Source organism: Loxodonta africana, chromosome 4, assembly GCF_030014295.1.
Source record: "Loxodonta africana isolate mLoxAfr1 chromosome 4, mLoxAfr1.hap2, whole genome shotgun sequence".
NCBI lineage: Eukaryota > Metazoa > Chordata > Mammalia > Proboscidea > Elephantidae > Loxodonta > Loxodonta africana.
Window position 1 is genome coordinate 88379982 of NC_087345.1, and position 19645 is coordinate 88399626.

General features: G+C 39.5%; 1 protein-coding gene across 9 annotated transcripts in view; it reads left to right on the forward strand.

The window, feature by feature from the left end:
* LOC100663385 (cyclic AMP-dependent transcription factor ATF-7) overlaps window positions 1–19645 on the forward strand; it is an 84041-nt gene that overhangs the window by 42705 nt on the left and 21691 nt on the right. For 6 of the 9 annotated variants that reach the window (XR_002787534.2, XM_010597155.3, XM_064284127.1 and 3 more), the window contains 2 exons: window positions 13379–13475; window positions 17906–18024. Coding sequence is in view for 6 of the 9 variants with exons in the window: in XM_010597155.3 (XP_010595457.1) it covers window positions 13379–13475; window positions 17906–18024 (216 nt within the window). In the remaining 3 variants the exon portion in view is untranslated. Of the gene's footprint in view, window positions 10681–13378; window positions 13476–17095; window positions 17280–17905; window positions 18025–19645 lie in introns of those variants that run through there. The other 3 variants (XM_064284125.1, XM_064284128.1, XM_023557035.2) reach the window with 3 other exon arrangements.

Below are 19645 nucleotides of genomic sequence, written 5' to 3' on the forward strand. Positions count from 1 at the left end.
TGGCTTTGTAGCCTTTATAGGGATAGGCAGGCAAGGGAGAAGGGGGTTGCGAATGGGGGTTGGGTTAGGAAACACAACCTGGTCCTCAAACCTATTGCCTCTTCCCTTTCTCTGCTGTACTGCCCCTTTCCTAAGCAATCCAGTTATGTAAGACATTGACTACAGTCTTTCGTGAATCAGAGGCCTGATAACCCATACAGTTTTCTAGTTTTGAAGTCACCAGACACAGAATTTAGTTTATGGCCTTACTGAAAAAAGTCACAAGAGAATACTATTAGAAAGAGAGAGAGAAGAAAAAAAGAATTATATTTACTGCTATTTTGTAGTACTAGGGAATCACAGCAGAAGTTGAGATGACCAGGACTTTGGCTAAGTACATTTAAACCTGCAGTAAGATTATATCTCTTAACCCCATCAAATAATAAGCAACATTTTAAATACAAAATACTTAAGTTTTCCCAACCTAAACTGATAAGAAATTATATTTACCTCTGTCTTCCCTACACTACCCAATACCTGTTAGAGTTTGGAGTTGGCCTATATGATCTTTGGGGCTCAGTTTCCTTTCTGCTGTGATTTATTGAGCACCTTCAACTTACTTGGCAAAAGATACCACACATGGGGCTTATGATTTTTCACACTTGTCACGAACAGGAGGAGGGAACAAGGAACCAAAATAGAAATGAGTGATGATGTGTGGCTAAGTGCTTAAAACTTACGTTACTTAAAGGAATAGTTGTCCCATTGGTTTGTGTGGTCTAGAATAATGTATTGTTATCACAGGTCATAATGATGATGACCCTGCAATTCAGTGTTAACTATGGTTTTAATGTTCTTTTTCTATTTCCCCCTCACTGGTTTGTTGACTTGATTGTAACATAGCTTTTCCTATGATCAGACACTCCATCTTAGAGGAATCCAGCTTTTGATACTGCCTAGGTCCTGTGGGATGCTAATATTCTACCCAATAAAAGGCAGGTCACTGGGATCCTAAAATAAAGTGCCCAAAAGAATGTGGCCAAAATTACTACTAGTGCTTTGTGGGGGAGAGAGAGGAGGTGAAAAAAGAATGTAAAAAGTTGGTGTTTATAAATTGACAATTTTTTCCACAAGACATTTTAGTTTGTAATAAAACAAAGTTCAGTGATGGAATCGGAAACCCTAGGAAAGTGAATTGATCCACAAAGACATGGCACCAGTGTTCTTTCATATAACAGCATTGTAACTCCAGCATACTGAAATTGTCTTCAGTGTCTTTCCTATAATAAAGGAATCTGGTGTCAAACAAAATGGGACAAGGAGGGGATATACTAATTCTCACTATTTGCATAATAAAAGTTACTTTGGAAATAGCAATGAAAACGCATCAGATCTTTCTGAAAATGTGCTCTGTAACGTCTTGGAATCCGGGGGTGATAGTTTTTCAGTAGTTATCCTTGTGTTGTTATTAAGTTGTCTTGTGTCGTTGTGTTGTCAGTTGCAGTTAAGTGGATGCCAACTCATGACAACCTCATGTGTGGTTTACAGTCTACTTTAAAAGATAAAACTATGATACCATATATATTAAAATTCTAAATTATATGGTATAAACTATACAAGTACCATATAAGCTTAGGAAAGATAGACCAGCGAATATTGGAGTCCTTAGGGAAGCCTGAAAAAAGCAATTGGATTTCAGCTGAGCTTTCAAAAATGGTAGGATTTGGATAAACTAAAGAAAGAGAAAAGGTTTGTCAGGGAATAGGGGAACATATGTAGAAGCACAAAGACGAAAATAAGTAGACTTTGTAGGTAGTGTCATGGATTGAATTGTGTCCCCAAAAGATATGTGGCAACCTGGTTAGGCCATGATTCCCAGTATTGTGTAGTTGTCCTCCATTTTGCAATTTTCCTATGTGTTATAAATTATAATCTCTGCCTGTAGTTAAAGAAGATTAGGGTGGGATTTAATACCCTTGCTCAGATCACATCTCTGATCCAGTTTAAACGGAGTTTCCGTGGGGTGTGGCCTGTACCGTCTTTTATCTTACATGAGATAAAATGAAAGGGAAGCAAGAAGAGAGTTGGGGACCTCATACCACCAAGAAAGCAGTGCCAGGAGCAGAATGTGTCTTTTGAACCCAGGGTAGCTGCGCAGAGAAGCTCCTAGGCCAGGGGAAGTTGGATGACAAGGACCTTCCTCCAGAACCGACAGTGAGAGAAAGCCTTCCCCTGGAGCCAACGCTCTGAATTTGGACTTGCAGGCTACTAGACTGTGAGAAAATAAATTTATCTTTGTTAAAGCCATCCACTTGTGGTATTTCTGTTATAGCAGTACTAGATGACTAAGACAGGTAGAGAGAATGACCTGGGTAGAAAATGTTAGTGGAAAAATAGGAGAAAATGAAGTTTTATAAATAGGAGAGGACTAGAAAGGCCATGCGTTTTGCATTCCTTTAAAATCTCCTTCAGGAATGGTTCCAAACCTCCCAGAGTCAAGAAATTCTTCCCAATGATTTAAATCCCTTGCTACCGTTTTGTCCTTTTCCTGTTATCTTAATACTTGAAATTCTATTTCTTATTCTGAGCTCCTCACATTAGGGTATTCTTGATCCTGGCTGGGCTGAGCCTCTGGTTCCATAGGAAGGAATTGGGGTTTCAGATACAGACTCTCTTTTGGATATGGATGATCAAAATTCTCCCCCCATTGTACACATGGGCAAGAGTTTTCTAGGTTGGGCATGCCTTGTAGCACTTTAGTGAAATGTGCTAGTTGGCATTTATTCAACAAATATTTATTAAGCACCTGCTAAGTGCAAGTCCTGTTCTAGGTACTTGGGATACATCCATGAATAAATAGATGAAAAGGACCCTTGCTCTTGGGGAGCTTATACTGTAGTAAAAATCTACTATCCGACTATTACTGTGCATTAACGGCGTATGTCTGGTAGTAACAAATGCCAGGGTGCGAGGCAAGAGTAACACTGGCCGTGATAGTTAAGGTCATATGTCAACTTGGCTGGGCCATGATTCTCAGTGGTTTGGCAGTTATGTAATGATGTAGTCACCCTCCATTTTGTGATCTAATGTGGTCATCCTCCATTTTCACTTAATGCCGATTTTTGTATCACGACCTGGTCTTTGGAACCTAACCATGTCAGTAAGTGAGGAGTTGGGTGTATTTTAGCAGCAGCATGGCTGCTAGACCAACTATTAAATTATATCTCTACTCTTATCATTCCTTTTATTATACAATGGACTGATTTTGTCACTTGCCAGACTCTCTAAGATACTCAAACAGCCTTCCCAAAACAGAAAATTCTTTAACCCGTAGACAGATGAATTTACCTTATGTACAGTTTTTTACAGTTTGGTGGATACACCCTAACCTCTTTAGTTTGTCCTCCTTCCTTCTCCTGACAACATTTTCTTTTAGAGTATTTTGGGAAGAAGTTTCCTGTTCTTATTTTTCCTCTATAAATTACCTTGCTCACACATGCAGCATATGAGCTGCTGCTGCTGTGGCTGTATTTATTTGCTGAACAATCCCGTGCTTTGAAATGATTCATTCAAGAGCCATGAAGCATTCAAAGCAGGATGTGTGACTCATTTAGTAAACAGAAGCATCTTGAAGTAGAGAGCAGGAGCCTAGGATTGACTGAGGTAGAAATGAAAGTTATGTTGACTTAGAGGTGTGTATATTCAGTCCCTTCTCTTCTCCCTTTCCCAACTTTCTCAAACATAAATGATACCTTACATTAGGAACAGAGGCACTGCAGTGAGGGTGAGAAGCCTTATCAAGGCTATTGTGATCTCCCAGTTTCTTCTTTTAGAACATGTGATCAATTGAAGTGATTAAATAGTGATCAAAAAAGATCAGTCATTCGTTCCACTTACCTGCTTAGCACTGATATATTCTAGAACTTGTTCCCCATAGTTTCTCAGGTTTTCTAAGGCTTTTTCGTACTATATTCTTTCATCAAAACATGTCCAAGAGTAGATACTGTAATTAAAAAAAAAAAAGTTCTGTTCATGAAACACTGCCAAACTCGGAAACTTTAGAGAAAGAGGCAGTTGGGTTTCAGCATAAATGAATTTTCAGACTATCACACATGCAAACTCAATTCCTTGTATTGTTCCCTGATAGTTAAGGTATTCAGGGCTCATTTCCTAATAACTTAAGAGTTCTTATTCGTCTCCTTCCCCCGGTCTCCTTTTCTAAAACAAGGAAAGGGATGTGAATTAATCATAGGTCAGGATATAAGAGCATATTTAAGTGTGAGGCAAATCCACACAGAAACTGGAGCTGTGGTGGCCAAAAACAACATTTCAGGAATGAATCTGGCTATGAGTTGAGTGCATATTGCACAGAAATTTCGTTGGTCATAATGCTTTTACCGAAGATTTAACTTGAAACCATTACCTTCCTAATGCCCGTATGCTTGTGCCTGGCTCAGACTCAAAATGCACAAATTTAGCTTTGTTTTGTCCTGAGCCATCTTTTCAGTTCTGTTCTGCACAATTTCAAAAAACTTATGGGGGTTGGCAACCAGTGTCCCAAAACAATATGTGATTGTTTAATCGGAAACTAATTTGCTCTGTAAACCTTCATCTAAAGCACAATTAAAAAAAGAAAAAAGGCTCACCAAAAAAAAAAACAAAAATTTCTGAGGACTAGGCTTAAAGGGATTAGGAAGAAAACTACCTCTAACCATTGACTTGTTCGGAATTATTCTGCAAAAACAAGCTACTCTTTTATCATCAAACTTGAGATTGATTTAAAAAGGGAAAGAGGAGAGAACTAGCTGAGTACCTGCTTCATATGAAGCACTATATTAAATATTTTGTATAATTATTTTATTTAAAAACTTAAAAAAAAAAAAAAAGGGAGAGATAAGAGGAATCATTCTGTAGTGCCCCAAAAGTTTCATATCTTGATCTGGGTGATAGTTACACAGGCATATATTTATATAAAAATCCATTGAACTGTATATACTTAAGATTTGTGCATTTTGAATATGTTATACTTCAATTTTTCAAAATTAAAAATCTTAAGACGTCATTGAGATGTATTACTGATTTACAGTTCTCCTCACCTTTATTCCTCAGATCATCCCTGATTCTTTCCTTAGCTCTCTTTCTTTAGTCAGTTTGCTAGGAAGTAGAATTCCTGATTCTCCTATCATGGAAGGATGGGTGAGTGTGAAACTTCCGGGAAATGGAAAGGCTTTTACCAAAAATTTTCCGTAGAAAATTGTTAATAAGTAACTACTCTTTTCCTGCTCCTTCTGCAACTAATAACAGTTTTCAGACTGACTTCCTCATAGCTCTGACATTCCATTTCCTGCCTCTTAATATCTCTTAAACTAAGAAAATCTCTGTTTTCAGTATTTTTTTTCCCACCCTTGAGGAGAGAACATCAGAAGTAGCCAAAATTGTTTTGTTTTGTTTTTTACTAACAAGGCAGTTCATAAGAATTCCATTTATTTGATCTGTTCCTCTCCCAATTACAGTGCCTTCTGTCTGCATCTTCCTGATTTCCTTATCCTGGGTATTTGCGGATCTGTAGCACATCAGCCATTTTATAAAATGAGATTGGAGTTTTCTGCCTGTACTTTTCTTCCTTCCAAGTTTCAGTTCCAAAAACATGTGTTGGCAGCTTGGCAAGGAAACTTAAAAAACAGCCCTTTTTCTTGTTTCTTTCTCTCCTCTTTCCCTGTTCCCTGTAGCAGGTTTCTCAACAGGGACCCAATTGGCATTTTGAAATGGATAATTCTTTGGGAGCGGTCCTGTCCATCATAGAACATTTATCAGCATCCTAGACCTCTACTCTCTAGTACAGTTGTGAAACTCCCCACTCAGTTGTGATAAGCAAAAATGTCTCCAGACATTGCCAACGTCCCCTAAGAGGCGTAGTTGTCCCTGGTTGAGAACCACTGCTGTATAGTATAAACTGCATTTAGAGAATGTGGGTTTGGAGGGAAGAAAATTCAAGATCGGCGTATGATTAAAATCCCCATGGAATCTTTCAGCATATTATCTAGATCAGTGCTGTCCAAAAGAAAATAAAATGTAAACCACAAATGAGACCTACATGTGCAATTTAAAATTTTCTAGTAGCCACACTAAAAAGTAGAAGTAAATAAGTGAAATTAGTGTTAATAACTTATTTTATTTAACTCAATATATACAAAATATTATCTTTTCAACATATAATCAATATAAAAAATTAAGGAGATATTTTACTTTTTTTTTCTACTAAGTCTTCAAAATCCAGTGTATGTTTTGACTTAGTCATCTCAAATTTCAAGTGCTCAGTGGCTGCCCTAATGAGTAGTGTAGATCTATATCATTTTGGTCTCTAAATGTGGTACAAATTAGCATGTAATACCCCTTATTTACTTTTTCTCTCCCCCATTTATGCCAAGAAACTGTCCTAGTTCATTTACTTGAGCAATTAAGACCAAACCTTTGTGTGTTACCACACAAATCCTTTCCCAAAACATATAAACTGATTCTTATCCAGTATGACTCAAATTCTTCAACCCCTGTTTTCACTGATACCAGTCTTCTGTTGCCTTGGAGGTGGTTAATATCTGGACATTTATTGAAAATTACCGTTATTTACTATACAACCTGGGTGAGTATTCCTTAAGTGAGTGGCTTTTTGCCAAAGCTTTAGTCATAGATAAGAACAAAAGAGGACCCATTAAGGGTATTAGTGAATGGAGGAGCTAGATTTTTAAATAGGCAATAATTCAAAGAGGGAATCCTTTGAATGGGAAATTCACCCATTTTAATTCAATAACACAATTACATTTTTAATAAGGTCAAAATTGTTTATGACTTAATAATTTTAGCTGTTTTATTTGAGAAATAGCTTTCAGAAGAATGGTTTCCTAAGCATGCATTTCAAGACTGATTGACAGAGAGGTGTATTTTGATGGGTTTCCTTTGTTCAGTGTTTATCATACGCGGTACTAAATTATAGTAAAGTCATCAGGCAGTCTTCTTAGCATCCTTCCGCATCTTATAATAAACTTTTTGTTAAGAGAGTAAAATATATATTTTATAATTCTTAAGAGTTAATCGTCAATAAATAAGAAAGAATATAAAAAATGAGATGCCTCAGACGAAAGGCCTGGCAGTCTCCTTCCAAAAAATCAGCCAGTGAAAAACCTATGGAGTATAGTTCTACTCTGACATACGTGGGGTTGCCATGAGTCTGAATCAACTCAATGGCAACTGGTTTGAACTGTCTTAACCTGTTACTAGGAAACCTTGGTGGCGTAGTGATTAAAGAACTATGGCTGCTAACCAAAAGGTTGGCAGCTCAAGTCCATCAGGAAACCCTATGGGGGCAGTTCTACTCTGTGCTATAGGGTCACTATAACCTGTTACTGTTTCCTTTGGTAATTAATGAGTTAAATAAAATCTTTGACAAGTGTTCATTAAAAAAAAAAAAAAGCCAGCTTGACATCAGCTTTAATAGAAAGCTTTAGTAAACTTTTATTCTTCTTCTACTACCCCACAGAACTGTGTTAGAAATAGCAGGGAGAGATAACCAGAGCCAAGACCAGACTAGTGCCCTACGTTTTGAAATTCTTCCCTTTTGGCTCTTCCTTTTCTGACATGCGCTGCATGATTTAGTCAGGGATTCTTAACATTTTTTGTGCTGTGAACCTCCTTTGGCGGCTTGATGAAGCCTGTGAACCCCTGCTCAGAGTGATGTTTCTAAATAAATACATAGAATTACAAAGGAAACCAATCATATTGAAATACAATTATCAAAAATGTTAAAAAAAAAAAAAATACACTAGCAAGTGGCCATCTAAGATCCATCAGTTGGTCTCAACCCACCTGGAGCAAAGGAGAATGAAGAACACCAAAGACACAAGGTAATTATGAGCCCAAGAGACAGAAGGGGCCACATAAATCAGAGACTACATCAGCCTGAGACCAGAAGAACTAGATGGTGCCCGGCTACAACCAATGACTGACCTGACAGGGAACACAACAGAGAATCCCTGATGGAGCAGGAGAGCAGTGGAATGCAAACCTCAGATTCTCATAAAAAAAAAAAAAAACAGACTTAATGGTCTGACTGAGACTAGAGGGACCCTGGAGGTCATGGTCCCGAGACCTTTTAGCCCAAGACTGGAACAATTCCCAGAGCCAACTCTTCAAACAGATTGGACTGGACTATAAGATAGAAAATAATACTGATGAGGAGTGAGCTTCTTGGCTCGAGTAGACCCATGAGACCATGTGGGCAGCTCCTGTCTGGAGGGGAGATGAGAAGGAAGACGGGGTCAGAGGCTGGCTGAATGGACACAGGAATACAGGGTGGAGAGGAGTGTGCTGTCTCACTAGGGGAAGAGCAACTAGGAGTATATAGCAAGGTGTGTGTAAATTTTTATATGAGGGACTGACTTGATTTGTACACTTTGACTTAAAGCACAATAAAAAAAATTTTTAATGTTAAAATCATTCGATAACAATTTATGTGCTTTTTTATTAACACATTAAATAACAAGCTCTAGTGACAGGTCTGATCATTACTGCAATTTCGAAGTAGTGACAAGTATAAAGGATATTTTAGTAACTGGAATGTGATGTGAAAATGCTTATGACGTCTATTATGATTCCAAACCTGTTGTCATCAAGTTGATTCCGACTCGTAGCAACCCTGTAGGACAGGGTAGAACTGCCCCACAGGGTTTCCAAGGAGAGCTGGTGGATTCGAACTGCCTACCTTTTGGTTAGCAGCTGAACTCTTAACCACTGCGCCACCAGGGTTTCCTCTATTATGATTAGGAATGCTAAATTTCAGCTAGAGATTAGTGAAAATAAAGTTTCGTTTTTTTTCCTATCCATGTTCACAGTTATCAAACTGAGATGCTGGTAGGTGAGAGTTCTTCAGCCTCCTTGTGTTCTCTTTAGAGCTCCACTTTTGATTTAGAAAACATAAATAGCTCAAGGACGAGTGTGGTTGGGGGTTGGGGGGATTTAGGGGAGAGAAACACAAACTAGAGGACAAACACGACAAGTCAGGACTATACAGCAGAGTTGTAACAGAAGGAAGAGTTGCCTTTTAAAATATTAAACAATCCTACGCAGAGAAAAACCTGATGGAGATTTTAAATCTTTCTCTCAGCTTAGTTTTGAGCAAACTAGATTTCTCAGAAGAGGGCGTTTTGCTTGAAAATAATTTTTCTAGATTCTAGAATATTGTACAAAAAGTTTAAGTACTCATAAACATGTTTTTGAAAAAGATTACTGTAACATTACCAGTACATTTTGAAAACAGACAACCCTGCCTATTCCACCACTATTCCTATTGATGTTTCATTTTTCTCCGTTGTACGCTAGGTTCTACTCATTTCCTTTTACCAAGTATATGGCAACCCCACACATTCCATAGAGTGACTTGTTTAACCTACAGATATCATATCCCTGCTAACAGACTGTTATGGATTGAATTGTATCCCCCAAAAGTATACACTGTAAATCCTAACCTCTGTGCCTGTGGTTATTATCCTATTTGTGAATCAGTTGTCTTTGTTATGTTAATGAGAAAGGATTAGTGTAGTGTATATCTTGAGTCAGTGTCTTTTGAAATTAAATAATCAAGCAGAAGCAGAGATGGGGGAAGGGAGCTGCCAAGCCACATGAAGATCGCCCAGGAACAGAAATTGAAAGAGACAAGGACCTTCCTCAGAGCCCACAGAGAGAGAAAGCCTTCCCCTAGAGCCAGCACCCTAAATTCAGACTTTCTCCTCAACTATGAGAAAATAAATTTGTTAAAGCCACCCACTTACGGTATTTCCGTTATAGCAGCACTAGATAACCGAGAAAAAATTTGGTACCAGAAGAGTGGGGTGCTGCTTTAACAGATACCTAAAATGTGGAATTGAGAATGGGTAGAGGCTGGAAGAGTTTTAAGGTACAAAGGCTAGACTGCCTTGAAGAAACTGTTGGTAGGATTATGGACATCAAAGGCAATTCTGGTAGGGGCTTAGAAGGAGGTGAGGAGAGCTATAGAGAAAGTCTCTGTCCTCTTAGAGAATAATATGGTGTCAGCAACAGAGTGTTGTTAGAAATGTGGGCATTAAAATGATAACATGGGATTGGACAATGGAGGAAGGGAAATGCTTTTTATGCAGTGGCAAAGAACTTGTCATTATGTTCACATGTTTGGTGGAAGGCAGAACTCATAAGTGATGTACTTGGATATCTGGCTGAGAAAATCCTAAGTAAGATCCTAAAGGGGGCTGTGTGGTTTCTCCTTGTCACTTATACGAAAATGTGAAAGGGAAGAGATGGACTTAAAAATGAACTGTGCAAATGAAAACAACTTAAAGATTTGGGAAATTCTATTGTATAAACTAAGGACATGTGTGCTAGAATGTTCACCAAGGATGTGGCTATACAATCTTTTGTTAAAAAGATTAAACCTGTAACTGATGGATCTAACCAGTTATCACAGGAGAAAACCCATCAGTTTACACTTCAGGGGTCAGAGACAAGACAAAGGAAAGAAGACTGTTTGCCTCTTATAATTCTACAGGCAGGAAACAGGCCAAAGGAGCTACATCTGTTGTCCTCCAAGTAAAGAAAAGGACCATCCCTGGAGCAGCTTGAAGATCAGCAGAACTGTTGGAAGGAGCATGGGAAGCAGGGCCCTTTCAGTTTCAAAGGGTAGGGCCACGATCTCCTGGACCTCAAAGAGAGGGGCCACAGCCTCCTAGGTTTCAAAGAGTTGGATCTTCACTAGCTAGGTTCTGGAGTGTGGGGCTGCCCACAGAGAGAGTTAAGGTGTGCCAGGGACTATGCTGCCACCCAAAGCTGAGGGGTCAGGGCTGCCATGCCCAAGGGGCAGAAGAACAGAAGAACAGGGCCTGGTGGGACTGAGGAGTTGCAGTCACCACTCAGATGGACAAGGAAGAATGGGACTGCCCAGAGCTGAGGGAAAAGAGTTGCCATCCCCATGGCCCTGGAAGGTGGAGCTGAAGCCCAGGGCCGAGGGGCCTGCACCCAGAATCTAGAGGATTATTTTCAAGACTTGAGAGCAGATATAAATTGTTCTGCTGGGCTTTGGGCTTGCTCAGTGCCCATTATCCCTTCTTTCCCTCCAGTTTCTCCCATTTGTAATGGAAATGTCTGCCTTGTGCCTGTTCTACCATTGTACTTTGGAAACAGATAATTTGTATTCTAGATTTCACAGGTTCACAGATGAAGAGGAATTTTGTCCCAGGATAGAAAAGTCTCACCCATATTTGATTTAGTTGATTCAGAAGATGAGATTTTAGACTTGGAGTTAAGACTTTTGAGTGAACGTGTTTTGCATATGGCCAGGACTGTGAATTTTGGGGAGCCAAAGGATGGGATGTTATGGTTTGAATTGTGCCCCCAGAAAATATGTGTGGTAAATCCTAACCTCATGCCTGTGTTTATAATCACATTTGGGAATGGGTTTCTTTGTTATGTTAATAATACAGGATTAGTGTAGGGTGTTATTGAGTCAATCTCTACTGAGATATAAAAGATATTAAACAAACAAGCAGAGATGGGGGAAGTGAGATGCCAAGCCACATGAAGATTGCTCAGGAGCAGAAGCTCAGAGATCTTCCTCCAGAGCCAACAGAGAGAGCCTTCCCGAGAGCCAGCACCGGAATTCAGTCTTCTAGCCTCCTAAACTGTGAGAAAATAAATTTCTGTTTATTAAAGCCACCCACTTGTGGTATTTTTGTTATAGTAGCAGTAGATATTCTCTTCTTTCCCCTTACCTCCACCCTTTTTTCCTCAGGGAAAAATCTGCAACTGAAAAGGTTAGTGCCCTAAGTTAACCAACAGTAGAGAAAACAACAGTTATTATTTTAGCTAAATATTCCCATACTTTATTCAATTTTGTCCTACATCAATTGGAAACTAAGGCAGTCTTCTGACTGTTTTACTTCTTGGCTCTTCATACTTTTAATTGAAAATTCCCTCTACCCTGCAGTCTGAAAGGATTTTGGGTCTTAAGCTGGCTCTCCTTGTTATTGAACTCAGAGCATATTCGGGGGAAAGCCACTTTGAATTAAAATGAAGGAGTTTGCTTTCTTGACTGGGTAGGAGCTGGGTTAGGGCCAACTCCTATCTATTTGCTTGGAGTCAAAAAGAGTCGTAGAAAAGAGGCCTGAAGGTGTAATGCTTAGTGGGAAGTATGTATACAATAAGGAAAGCAAAAAGAGGAAGCTAGCCAGTCACTATTTGTAAGAAACAAAAAAGACAAATAGAACCATGTTTGAGAGCCATACTAGTGAAGGAGCTGTGGAAAGCTGTAGCATCCAAGCTTAGTGTGTTGCAGGCATGTTTTAATGAAGGAACATGGCCAGCCGTTCTCAAAGGGAATTTTAAAGATATTGTTCTTTTGAATTACTGCTGTTCATACGTTCCCTTCATCTCCCCCTTTTAAAGAAGGGGCAGGAACATAAATACTGTCCAGTAACCCTGTCTTACTTAGTTATAAACTGGGGCAGACCTAGCCTCACCTTTTCACTGTCCTTTCGCCCAAACCCTTAAACAAAATCCATTTCCCTTCCCTCATCCTGCCTACAGGCTCCCCGCAACCCTGGGGAAAAAAAAAAAGACCCTTTTGCTTACATTTTTATTCTACTATTATACAGCCAGCAGCATTGTACTGGCCCCTTTATGGCTGATGGACCCCAGGCGGGCTGCCTGATGAGGGGAGACAGCATTTGGCTGATGGGGCTGGTGTATGCTGTTACTGCTGGCCATTGGGCCTCAGTCCTCTACAGCTCCTTCCTGGCTCATTAAAACCCTGAGCCAAATAGCCACGCAGGCGCCTGCTGCAGCACTGTGGGGGCCAGGAAGTTAAATGGTTCTCCTAATCCTGCATAATTTATCTCCCTGCTAGCCCCCTCGTAAACATAGTCTAATTCAGCCCCACCATGGAGCGCTTCATTCTGAATATCCTATTTTGTGATGACCAATGAATGTGCAGCCTTTCCCTTCTTCTCTCTTTATTATTATTATTAAAAATTATTTTCCCCTTGTTCACTGTGAGTTTGCCTTAATGTTTTTTTCATTTGGAGCTTCCTGCCTGGACCCCACTTCACCAACAATCTGTCCACTTCTCTCGTTTGGATTTGCTATCACGGAGCAGTTGGTACTCCGGTCTTCCCCCTCTACTCTCCTCCCTGCACCTTTTTTCTCCCTCTCCATTTTCTCTTCTTTTCTTCATCTCCTCTCCTTTTTCATCACTTGCAATTTTCTCCTCTCCAGTCCCTCTTTCCAGGGACGAACCTTATTGGAGGATATTTAGGAGGACATTTAAAAAGGGCATTGAATTGCTTTTTTTTTTTTTCACATCTCCATTTCTGTTTCATTTCAGAGATTTACAAACGAGGACCACCTGGCAGTTCATAAACACAAGCATGAGATGACATTGAAATTTGGCCCAGCCCGAACTGACTCAGTCATCATTGCAGGTATTTGCTGCCCCAAAAGCCACGTGCCTTGATATCACTAGACAGTTCAGATTAATACCAGGGACCAGATGTACTGGGAGCTGTACTCCCCTTCTCCCATTAAGAGTGCTTATGTGATCTGCATTGAATCAAGAAAAAGGAACAGTAAAAGCTCCCAAGTTTCTGTTGTGCCCTCCACTCTGTGTTTCTAATAACAATATCGGGTTCTGCGGTTTTTGAGGGTAGATGTGTTGAGGTTTTGTTTAAGTTTTTTTCAGTCTATTCCTTCTTTACTGCCTTTTTATTAAGACTTTGGAAGATTTACAGACAAAAGATGCCTTTGACATTTCTCCCTACCCATAGTGAGGGGCTGAACAAAAGAAGGCAAGAAAGCCAGCCTAGGCTGGCTGCTTCTCTTCCACTGGGTGTCAGTTTTCCTGCACAGGCAGGTTGTCAGTTTGTAAATTCAGAGTTCCTCCTGAACCCAGATACCATTGAGGACACATTTCCAAAGCTCAAACAATTTAGCCAATGGGACTTTTCTAAACCAGTTTGGGTGACCTGGACCGTCTCACTAGTTGTTTTAAATATCGTCTGGCTTACATGTGCTACTCGAAGGGGAATACTCTCAGCAAATGCTCTCAAAACTAAGCAGCACTTCTTTTGTACCAGTTTCAGTTAGACAGACATACAAACCAAAGTGGGCTTTTTCTCTGATACCATGAGAGATTATGATTTAGCTCAAGTCTTTCAAACAGAAGCTTAACTCAATATGTAATCAATAGGGGATTTAGTTGTTATTACGTCAGTTAATGACAATTCCTCTTGAGAATTACTAACCAAATTGTTACTTTAGATGTGGAGAAGGAGAAAAAACCTCTTCTCCATACTTCTGTACATGAAGAAAGAGACTTGCCCTTACAAATTTCCTATCCCTTATTAATTCAGCAAATATTTATTATCTTCTGTGTGCCAAGCACTTTGCTAGTTTATGGATATGTAATCCCTGGGAAAAGAACATGAGTGAGGGACATTGATGTTGATGATGTTTATGAAAGTCCTAGAGTGGGTAGTGTGTAAGTGTATGTGTAGGTAACACATACTTAAATTAATAAGCCAGGGTATATATACATGAAAAATATTTTTGTATTTGCAAAGTACAAGTGAATAATACAAACAATATAAAAATTAAGAATTAATACTAAGCAGAATTAATCAGAGAAAGTTTATGAGAGAAGTAAAGTTGAAGCAAGGTTATTAAGATGGAGGTGTTATCCAATGAATGAAGGTCTTGTGCTGAGTTTCCAGGGAAGGTGAGAGAAGTTGCTATAGGACAGTCCCAAGGAGAAAGTGTTTTCCCGTTACTCTTGGCATTCTGTTCTGAAGTGCTTGTCCCACGCACGGTACATGACTTCAGCTATCCTGTCTAGGCTGGTAATTCGCCTATCTCTAAAGACCTGGTGTCTTACATGTATTCTAACCCTTAATGAATATTTTTAGTTGGCTGTCTTTCTGTCATTTTAAATTCTTCATGTCTACGACTGAACTTATCTCCTTTGTTACTCACTGATAGCAGCATTCTCAAATTTCTTTCTTCAGATTCTCTCTGTTCTATTCCTTCTTATTCTTCCTGCCGCCACCTTCATTATGCTTGAGTTACTCTGTAGTCTCCTGAGTGACCTCCTTGACTAGTGGTTTCTTCATTCCAATCTTGTATACTATTGAAAAACCAAACTTCCTTAAATTCTGGTCTCCTGCTCAAAATCTGTCACTATCTTCCTATTTCCTATTATTTTAAGGCTATTTACACCTGAAGTTCTAGACCCGTGGTACTCATCCAGCTTTATATCAAATTTATCTACCTAATGATTTATCTTTTTTATCTAGTCATACCTTTGTCTCCTCATCTATATGTGGTACCCATACCCTGCCTCTCTCTATGTCTTCGCCTGTCTCGCCCCTCTTCCCTTCCAAATGTTCTCTTTAATATCTAAAGCCATTATTTAAGGCCCAGCTAAAGTCCTCCTTCTTGAAACCTTTCCCAGCTTCTTGTTGTCATTGATTCCTACTCATGGCAACCCTATGTGTTACAGAGGAGAACTGCTCCATTGGGTTTTCTTGGCTGTAATCTTAATGGAAGCAGATCTCCAGGGCTTTTCTTCCATGGTACCACTGGGTGGGTTCGAACTGCCAACCTTTCAGCTGGCAGTTGAGCGTAAACTGCTTAAAACCAAAAAACCTGTTACCGTTGAGTCAATTTCAACTCCTAGCAACCCTAAAAGACAGAGTAGAACTACCCCATAGAGTTTCCAAGGAGTGCCTGGTGGATCCGAACTGCCAGCCTTTTGGCTTAGCAGCCATAGCTGTTAACCACTATGCCACCAGGCTTTCCAGAAGCTGCTTGAGCCACCTTAATTTGTCTTTACTTAATTTCTACAACAATTTTATTCTTTACTGTGCGTGGCACTAATTTTTTGTATACTATGATGTTGCCTATGTATATTAGTTCAATTTTCTCAGCTAGAAAACATTCTATTAATCCTATAGGGCAGGAACCATGTCTTATATGTGGGTGATATTTCTATACTCCTTTCCCTTCTCTCCCCCAGATATTAGTACCAAAACACATAAAAACTGTTCAGTAAACACTTGTTGATTTCTTAGGAATCATCAGAGTAGGCTCAGAATTTTCTTATACATTTTCAGGCTGTTTGTTCAGGAACCAGAGCTAGTTGAAGGTTAGAGGCCACCTGGAAAGTCAGGAATTAGATTTAGCATACAGGAGCTTTTGAAATAAAAGCCAAAAGTGAATCTGAACAGCAGAGTGCAGAAGTTCATAGGAACCTCAGATCAGAGATCCGAAGAGGCTCTCTTCTGCCATAGCCATGCCCTTAGCTATCCCCTTCCTGTTCCACTTGAGTTGTGATTTTGTGTGTGCCTTTACTGAAGCACTCTCTAAGCATAAAGGATGGTATTACCTCTGTTCACCAAGGGATGGAGGGAAAGTGGGTTTATCATTGACCAACCAAAGCTGCCAGAGAACCTTTTAAAACTATTTTGGGAGGTAGTGGTAACTTTTCCAAACACTCTAATTCAGAAGAGTTTTTCTTTAAAAAAATTAATTTTTTTTGTTTCCATGGAAAATCCCACTGGGCTATTCCCAATTGATCATGCTAGAAGGAACAATCCTAACCCCAGGTTTCACTCCCTAAAACATCATTTGAACATTGTTCTATTTCTGTAATTCAGTCTAGTGGTTTGAGGTTTGAGATGAATCCCAGAGGTGACTAGCACGTCAAGGAAAACCATCACAATAATAGAAGTTAGGATCAGAGAACAAGACTTAACTGACCTAAGAGAAAAACTACAAAAGCAGAATGGGGAGAGAGAAACGCAAATCTAAAATTCAGGTTTCTTGGAAAAGTTCCTGTGGATTAACCTAGAGCCTTCCTCTTTCCAAGGGCAGAGGCACTGTGTTGAGGAAAGATTTGAGCAGGCCCCGAGGGGATATTTTGGCTGGCAAATATAAGTCCACATATCCTGGTGTCAGGAATTTGCTCTGGGCTCAGGTCTTTCTGAAATGAGCTTTATTGTTTGTAGTTTCCTTTTCTAGTTCATGATCTTGCTCTCTTGTTCTCCAGCCCCTGCATTTGCCTGGAAGCCTTCAGAAGGTAACAGACCTTTTCCTCAGTGACCAGTGAAAGACAAGGCACCATTTCTTATCTGATAGCTTTAGCAAGCAAACTCAACCATCTGATCCTCATTTTCTTCTCATCAGATTTTAACATCCATTTGCTTATACCTGCTCAACTTCAGACTTAGGGAGTAAGTTTAAAGAGAAAATGTCACTTAACTGTACTTAATTTTCAGATCTAGAGCTTTCATAAAGCTCTACCTTGGTAGGTGGTTTTGTTTAGTTTGGTTTTTGGGGAGGAGGAGGAATAAAACCAGCATCTGGGAAAAAGGTGGGTACAAGGGTCGTCTTTGATTCACACAGCAAAACATTGTTCCGTCTTCCCCCTGCTGGCCTTGAGACAGCATAGCACAGACACGCTCTGGTGGCCTAGCATCAGCCTTCCTTCACCTACTAAAAAAAGCACCTTTTTTAGAGCTCCTTAAAAATAAATTTGCCCTAACACAGAGACTTTCTTTCTCCAAATAGTAGAATAAAAATGCATTCTCAGGAGTTCTTGGGTGGTACAAATGGTTAGCATGCTGGCTGCTAACCGAAAGGTTAAAAGTTTGAGTCCACATAGAGACGCCTCAGAAGAAAAGCCTGGCAATGTACTTCCAGAAAAATCAGCTATTAAAAACCCTGTGGAGCACAGTTCTACTCTGACACGCATGGGGTCACCAAGAGTCAGAGTCTAAACTGGAACCTGGAACTCTATAAACTCTCAAGTTTTAATTTCAGATCAAAACTAAGTTTCCTTTTCTTTTCATGTCTACAGATCAAACTCCTACTCCGACTAGATTCCTAAAGAACTGTGAGGAGGTGGGACTCTTCAATGAACTAGCTAGCTCCTTTGAACATGAATTCAAGAAAGCTTCAGATGATGATGAGAAAAAGGCAAGAAAAGGGACTTTTGCCGAAAAACTGGTGATGTTCAGACCTTGGCTGTTTTTGTTGTGCCTTGGGATACTTTGCTTAATTGGTTAAAGCACAAAATTACGGGCTTAGTTCTAGTACCAGATCGTCATTGTTTTTAGCTGCCTTCAAATTGGCCCAATTCCTGGCGACTGTATGCACAATGGGACCATTGTGATCCATAGGATTTTCATTGGCTGATTTTTGGAAGTAGGACACCAAGCCTTTCTTCCTAGTCTGTCTTAATCTGGGAGTGCCACTGAAACCTGTTCAGTAGAACCACTAATCCTGGTCAGCTTTCCAGGTCTTTAGAGGGCCCAGATGATTGATAAGTACAAGTCTATCTTCACTAAAAATCAGTCCACCTACCCTTCCAGTGGTACATTAGTTTAATAATTTTTTTTTCAATAACTATTTTTTAAATACTTCTGTTCTAAATATGTTGAACATGTTAAAAGATTATAAAATTGCTCAGATTTTGTTAGATGTCATTTTGTTGCCAAAACGCCACTGTTTTCTTTTTACTTATTTTTATGTATACGGTGTATTTATCTTTGTGTGTGTGTGTGTGCATTAGGTGAAAGCTTACAGAGCAAATGAGATTCCCATTCAGTAGTTGTACATAAAGTTTTTCGTGCCCTTGGTTTCATTCCTCACAGTGTGCCTGTACTCTCCCCATTTCTACCCTGGGTTTCCCATTTCCTTTCATCCTGATTTTCTACCCCTTCTGCCTTCTCACCTTTGCTTTTGGGCAGATATTTCCCTTTTGATCTCATATAATTGATTGTTCCAAGGAGCACGTTCCTCTCGGGTGTTATTGTTTATTTTATGCGCTTGTCTATTTTTTGGCCTGAAGGTGGTCTCCGGAAATGGCTGTAGTTCCAGGTTAGAAGGGTGTCTTAGGGCCATAGTCTCAGGGGTTCCTCCAGTATTCCCACTGTTTTCTGAGCTGATCAGACTTCATGTCTGGACTATTTTTATTCAGTTAGTCAATAAATATTTTTTGAATTTTGACTGTTCTGTGTTTCAGCACTTGAGGGTCAAGATAAGTAACATGTAGTTCCTGCCTTCAAGTAGCTTTCTAGTGATATCTAATGTACAAGCTTGAAGAAGAATGTTGATAAATTAGTACCTTTCAAAGGGGGTGAACCAGGATGGTGAAAGAACTAGAAATTATATCACTTTGGGACATTTAAAGGAATTGAGGACATTTTACCTAGAAAAGAGAAAATTTAGTGTGGACAGAGTTACGATCTTCAAATATTTGAAGAGTTTTTATGTAAAAGAGGGGTTAAGCTTATTCTATATGGCCCAAAGGTAAAAGTAGGACCACTGGGTAGAAGCTATCATGAAGTATGTTCAATTATAGCTAAGCCACTTAACAGAGATACTATAGAGAGGATTTAAATGTTGGAATTCCTTCTAATCCTGAGGTACTGTGATTCTAACTTAGCCTTTATGTTCCAGATCCCTCAACAATCTCTTAACTGGGAAGACCAGAGAAAATAGTTCAATAAGCAGAATCCAAAGAAACTTGTTCTCATTGAGTAGGGGATTGTGGGGGAAAGGAAATTGGAAAGATCAAAGTTTATTCTCTTTTAGA